This window comes from Frieseomelitta varia, unplaced genomic scaffold (genome assembly GCF_011392965.1).
Source record: "Frieseomelitta varia isolate USP_RPSP 00005682 unplaced genomic scaffold, Fvar_1.2 scaffold_463, whole genome shotgun sequence".
NCBI classification, from domain to species: Eukaryota; Metazoa; Arthropoda; class Insecta; order Hymenoptera; family Apidae; genus Frieseomelitta; species Frieseomelitta varia.
In genome coordinates this window covers 177,369-183,368 of record NW_025110216.1, presented here as the reverse complement: position 1 = coordinate 183,368, position 6,000 = coordinate 177,369, and the positions used below count along the sequence as shown (strand labels likewise).

The window sequence follows — 6,000 nt, the reverse complement described above, 5'->3', positions numbered from 1 at the left end:
TTCGCAACATTATTAAAAAACCACGATTTGGTGATAAATGTTCATCGATCAAAAAATAACTATCTCTGCTAATTATTAAAAGCGAGCACAGTGACAAAATAATAACAAGAATGACTTTCCATGCTCTAGAGGGATTTTCCAATATATATAATTTATTACTTTGATTGGTCGAAATCTACCTGTTTCTTCTTGCATAGCAATTTTTTTATACATTTTTGTGTAGAAAAAATTAAATTTTGACCTTTATTTTATTATTATGACTATAATGTCATTACTATCATTATTATTATTGTTATATTTTTATATCATATTATCATTGCATTGTTGTCATAAATAAAAATAAATATTGTACTTCGCCAGAACACTTGTATTGTAAATGTATCATTATTGAAATTTAGAACTTTGATGTGCAAAAAAACTAATCTAAGCTAATAAATAAAACAACAAAAAGCATCAAAAAACAACTAAATAAGAAAATGTTATTACTCACGGGTATAATGAATACCCGAGGTCACTATGCTCGTCAAAAACTTCTATATAATACAACCAGTCACTTGTGTCGATTCGGACTTTCATCCTACGACATGTTTGAGTGACCGGAGGAAAGAAAAGCATATGACTTACGATTAGATGCGAAGGGCGTTATTATCGATGCTGCCAGCGAGTCTAGAAGTCATCATGAAGGTCGTCATCAAGTTGAATCTAGGTAATATTATGTTGGAAAAGGAAACTATGATAAATCTTGTAACATGGAATATCGTAATATATTCTTAATAAAATTAATTTTAAACAGAGATTTATTCACAGATACTTACATTCTTGGCGATCAGAGTGCCATCAGATCCTGGCAAAAGGAAGCATATGGCAAAAAGTCTATAACAAAACATGAAATTAATAAAAATGTAAATTAATTAAAATTTAATATGATATAAATATACTTACATTCTTAACTTTTGCCAAACTGTTAGATCCTCTAAAGAGGATTGAAGGAGGATTGGAAAATTGAAAAATCTATAAAAATACCAATATACGTATTATAATTCAACTTCAGAGTCATTTGAAAAATAAATAATTTAATCATAGAAAATTATACTTTTAGATAATTATATAAAGAACGAAATAGATTGAGAAATAAAATATATGCAAGTAAGTAAGTACTTACATTCTTAATCTTCTGGAGACGCTCGATCCACTTGCGAAAATCTAATACCGAACACCACTCTAATACCGAAAACGAATATTGAAAAAAAAAAGAAAAGACCATTAGTGCACGTGTTTATATAAAAATAGGCGAACAAACACTAACTCTAATTTCGCGAATGATCATTAGAACTAGCTTTGAGCTGAGAGCTATTATGTTTTAAGAAATAGTTGATACTATTACGGAACAAACACTGACTCTATTAACCGCATTGCACGCGGTCACAAACATTCTCTGAAAATAAAACTTAAATAGTGGGGAAAAGGGGAAAAAAATTTCTCTTCTTCTTTCTACAGAATGTTTGTTTTGAAAAATATCTTTTAATTTGCTGAAGTCACATCATCACTATTCATTTTTTATTAAAAATCATCATGTTAAAAAATAGATTCTAAGTGCAATACAACCAATTTGCACGAATTAGGTTATGAATGTTCGTTACCAAAATATAATTCCTGTTAAGTAATAAACTACATTACGTCTTACAAATATGTGCAAATGTTTACGACATCTAAAAAATTTTGTAAATACGTGCTTAAAGATAGCAAGATATTATACAAAAGGAACATCTAACTTGTCGAAACGTGTTTGAATGTTTTTGTTACTGAGTCTATCCCACAACAAAATATTGTTAACGTTGGTAACATGAACATTCGGTAGTACTATTTGTATAGAATTCGTAATTAAAGAAAGACCTAAAAGTTACCTGTTTAAAATGGGAGGAATGCCTGATAAATCAACATTAATCAAATTTACAATCACTATAAAATAATTTAATTATAAACATATTAAATGTATTGTAGGTTATTGACCTAGTGTAGAGAATATTATATTAAATATTTTTAACATTAGTTCAAAAAAGAAATAATTGAAACACATATATACCTACATCAGTCTTGACCAGCATCAATCGAATATTACTACGAAAATCGAATTGAATTGACTGTTGATAATCATAGCACTGGTTTTCTACTGCTTCGATGTCATTTCTGCAGACAACTAATCGATCTACATGAAAAAGAAATTAAAGATTTGAAACAGATGTATAAAAATATACCAAAAGATGTATAAAAATATACCAAGTGTACTAGAATCAATCCAAAATTGAACTCTGAACCAAATTCCAAAACCAAAAGCTTATAGTGTAAACGGAGATGATTGTGTAATTTCAACATAATAATGTCTAACGAATGATTATACGAACCTGGATTAATTAAATGATGCTAACTGTAGTCTATGAACGAAGACAAAGCAGGGATGAAAATACTACGCAGTTGAGACACGTCGTGCATGTAATAACACGAGGGTTTACTTTCCGATAAGTGAGTAATGTCGTGCGTAACACATTAGATAGCTGCTTTCAGATTGGCTGATGCGATACGTTACCGCTTTTTGATTGGCTGGCGTTACACAGTTTTATTTCCAATCAGAATTATGCGCGGGACTGAAATTATGTACGCGGTAAATTGAAATATTGTTTACGGCAAATTGAAATACTATATGCAGTAGAATCAAACAATGAATTTATCTTGTGCTTTTTATTTAACAAAATGTACGTATATTAAGCATATAAGCAATTTTTTAAATAGAAAATTAAATATTTTGCAAATAATTTCATAAAGAATATACAATGTATAGTGATTTTGCAATATAAATAGGTAGTATTATTCAGAAAATACATATATATGTTGATTTGTCTTGAAGAAATTAAATTAATTAATAATTAGTAGAAATAATTAATGAGAATATTTTTTAAATACGAAACATAATTATATTTTTTTATTAATATTTTTATCTTTTGAATTTTGTTATTGAAATTTTCATATTATATTGTTTTACATCTTCTTCAAAAGATTTAAAACATTTAAAATATTTGTTGCAATCAATTGAAAAAAATTTGTTAAAAATATCATGAAATAGTAGGAAGTAAATAAATAGAACACAATAGAAATAATAATAGCACTTTTTGACCCTTTCAACGCGATTAGAATAATTTTACTTTAATTAACGGTGAAAGTACATTTGTCCGCATGTCACGTACATGAGATATTTCCAATGAAATTTTATTAATGCGTCTCTCATGGCAGAAATGATTTTGAATTCCAATGAGTAAAATTATTTAACGAATAAAGAAAATGATAAAGGGTGTGAGAAAGAGAAAATTGTACTCTGTTATTCACATGCTTTTATTAACAAATGCGAGGGAGATAATAAATAATCGTGTCGCGCAAATAATAAATAAGAAACAGCAACGTCCTGGCGTTCGTTAAAAAATGATAAACATTCAAGCCAGCCTCTTCGACTCATCGTCAATCGAGATTGGTGATCATCTCTTTGTTCTATCAATTTTTACTGAATCGATTACCTTTTAACTAGTATACGTATACGTGTCATTGAACGAACAGTGCCATTAAAGTTCCATTTCCTCGTCGAATATACGATCCATAAATTATCAATTACTAATTTATCGTTTTCAACCTCGAAATTGTACAACGAGATAATAGAACTTCATTTTGCTCTGTATGGCAGAACGATCGGCAGTCTTCGATCGACCGATCGTCTATCTCGAACTAACTTCGATCGACGATCATCAAATTCAGTTCTGGTGGTTAAATAACCAAATGGCGTGCGTCTCTTTGGTCTCTCGATCGTACGATCGATCCGTCGTTAAGAACATGAGTTAATCAGGGAATGAATCGTGGCATCGGTCGGCAAACGACGCATATTTATAACCGTGATCTAGTAATTCGATGAGCTGCCTGGATTGATTGACGACGAGGATGATGAGGAGGACGAGGAGGAGGAATACGAGTTCGATCCACTGCCTGGCGAGTAGTAAGAGTAAGCGAGATTCTGGGCTTCCACACCGTTGGTCGGCGTCCAGACGCGGGAATATGGACCATTTCCATCCCACGTGTTCGCCGGATCGTAGCTCGACGTGGTCGAGGGCAAAGGTGGAGCTCCATATGCCGGTGTAGCTGGTTCCATTGACATTCCTGCAACAGAAAGTTTTGCTGTTTTTACTCTCTCGTCAGGCGATGACATCGTTCGTCGCGTAATATTATATTAAATTTTCCTTCGGCTGATATTTAACATTTAGATCAAAAAAGAGTTTCTTCTTAGAAATTATCACATTATGACCGTAATACATACCCATTGGCATCGCCATTCCACTCTTCTTGAAGAACTGCACAGCGATAAATCCAACGACTAGAAGGACCGCGAGTTTCGAGAGCACCAGAGCTTTCAATGCCTTCAGTCCAATGATAGCGACGAAGATTGGCATCAAAGCTTTCAATTTCAGTTTTAACAACAGCAGGAAAGGCAACAACAGCTTCTTCTTCAAAAGTCCTCTGGCTTGGCTGGTAGCAACTTCGTTTCCTTTGAATTCGATGTCTAAGTCAGCTAAACTTCTGCTAGGTCTGTACTTGAGACTAGCGTCTACGAAGGGCAAATCAATTCCATAATCGAAGCTCTTCAGGTACTTGAAGGTCCTAGCAACGATAGCTTCGTCCACGGTATCCAAGGATCTGGCTTCGGTACTGGTTCCGAGCTTTCCATCCAAGTATCCAAGCACCTCGTGTTTCAGACAAGATATCCAGGAGTCCGCGGCGATGCACTCGTTCAGAGACTTGGAGAGGAATTCTTGGCTGGCCAGGCAGCTTCCTGCCATCAACACAATCGCTGCTGTTGCTACGAAAGTCCTCATCTTGATCCTCAGATTATCCCTGCGATTAATTATCCCAAAGTGGTCTCTGGCAACACGACTCGTACACTCTGTTTCTCGATGAAAACGCGAAACGATCGATCGTCCACCCGTGTGCGTGCGAGCGAGCGATCGCCGATCGAACTGCGACTGACAGAGGAGTGGCCCGCCCCTTTTATTTAATTTGCCCCCCGCGAATCTATGTTATTCGGTCGCGCATGCCGGGAATCGACGATCGGAGGAAAATTATTCAAATTTCACTGGCACATAGAACGACTTCTCCTCTACACCCTTCCCTCACCTCGTGAAGTACGTGCGTGCACGCGTCCCGACGCGTTTACGATCGCGTATACGTATGTAGCGTCGCGTATCGCGTACACGATGGCATTCGCGACGCCTCGCCGCACGGGAAACGGAACTTGTCCCGCGTTCACCGACGATTCGTGCTCTCCTCAACTTGGACGTCGTTTCTAACGCCCCACTCGTTTCTAACATATTCGCGAGCGATCTCTATGCCTTCTACGATCTGTAAGGAACACGCGTTTTGGCCAACGGATAACCGTTCTCGTTGTACGTCGACAAGTGGCTGGTGAACGGGGACGCTTAGCTTCCACCGACGATTTTTGGCCGTTTGACGCACTCATATAAGGATCGATGGAATGTTTGCTGGGTTTCAATAGATCGTTCTGTTTTAACGACTCGTTGGTATCTAGGTTTCTTGGCTAGTGTTACTGTTATAGAATACCTCATAAGATAAACTGATAAGATGATTTGAACGTTACTATTTGCGTAAACCTTCTGGAGGATTTTCGATTTCACATAAAAGAGGATTATTTTATGATTATTCAAGATTCTTTAATTTTAAATTTATGATGAAAGAAAATTCAGTCTCATAAATCTAGAGCATCACTTGAAGAATCTTATAATCAACATTCATTCGATACGCAGTATAATTAAAAAATTGGAACTTTAATATCGTTTACAGAAAAATGCATGTAACTATAAAATACCGCGAATCGTTGAGTTAAATGTTGCACACCCCAAATTGCATATCATTTCCTCTATAGTAACGACGTAATCTGCGAGTCCTGAAGCA

General features: G+C 35.1%; 1 protein-coding gene and 1 long non-coding RNA gene across 2 annotated transcripts; both read right to left on the bottom strand.

Annotated features, from left to right (window-relative positions):
• Positions 1 to 620: 620 nt before the first annotated feature.
• On the bottom strand, positions 621 to 2,624 carry LOC122532688. The gene is made up of 6 exons (XR_006307552.1): positions 2,403 to 2,624; positions 2,084 to 2,206; positions 1,163 to 1,221; positions 943 to 1,011; positions 816 to 873; positions 621 to 702 (listed from the first exon to the last, which is right to left on the bottom strand). It is a non-coding gene; the product is annotated as an uncharacterized LOC122532688 (long non-coding RNA).
• Positions 2,625 to 3,467: 843 nt separating this feature from the next.
• Positions 3,468 to 5,065, bottom strand: LOC122532664. The gene is made up of 2 exons (XM_043661645.1): positions 4,352 to 5,065; positions 3,468 to 4,194 (listed from the first exon to the last, which is right to left on the bottom strand). The coding sequence occupies exons 1-2, from the start codon at positions 4,905 to 4,907 to the stop codon at positions 3,938 to 3,940; spliced, it is 813 nt and encodes a 270-aa protein (XP_043517580.1). The 5' UTR covers positions 4,908 to 5,065; the 3' UTR covers positions 3,468 to 3,937.
• Between the last annotated feature and the right edge of the window lie 935 nt (positions 5,066 to 6,000).

Bases quoted from the DNA above. Each gene is read 5' to 3' on its own strand.
- LOC122532664 (XM_043661645.1), bottom strand. From the start codon at position 4,907: ATGAGGACTTTCGTAGCAACAGCAGCGATTGTGTTGATGGCAGGAAGC. The intron at 4,195-4,351 runs GTATGTATTACG...TTTCTGTTGCAG, and splicing joins TGGAATGGCGATGCCAATGG to GAATGTCAATGGAACCAGCT.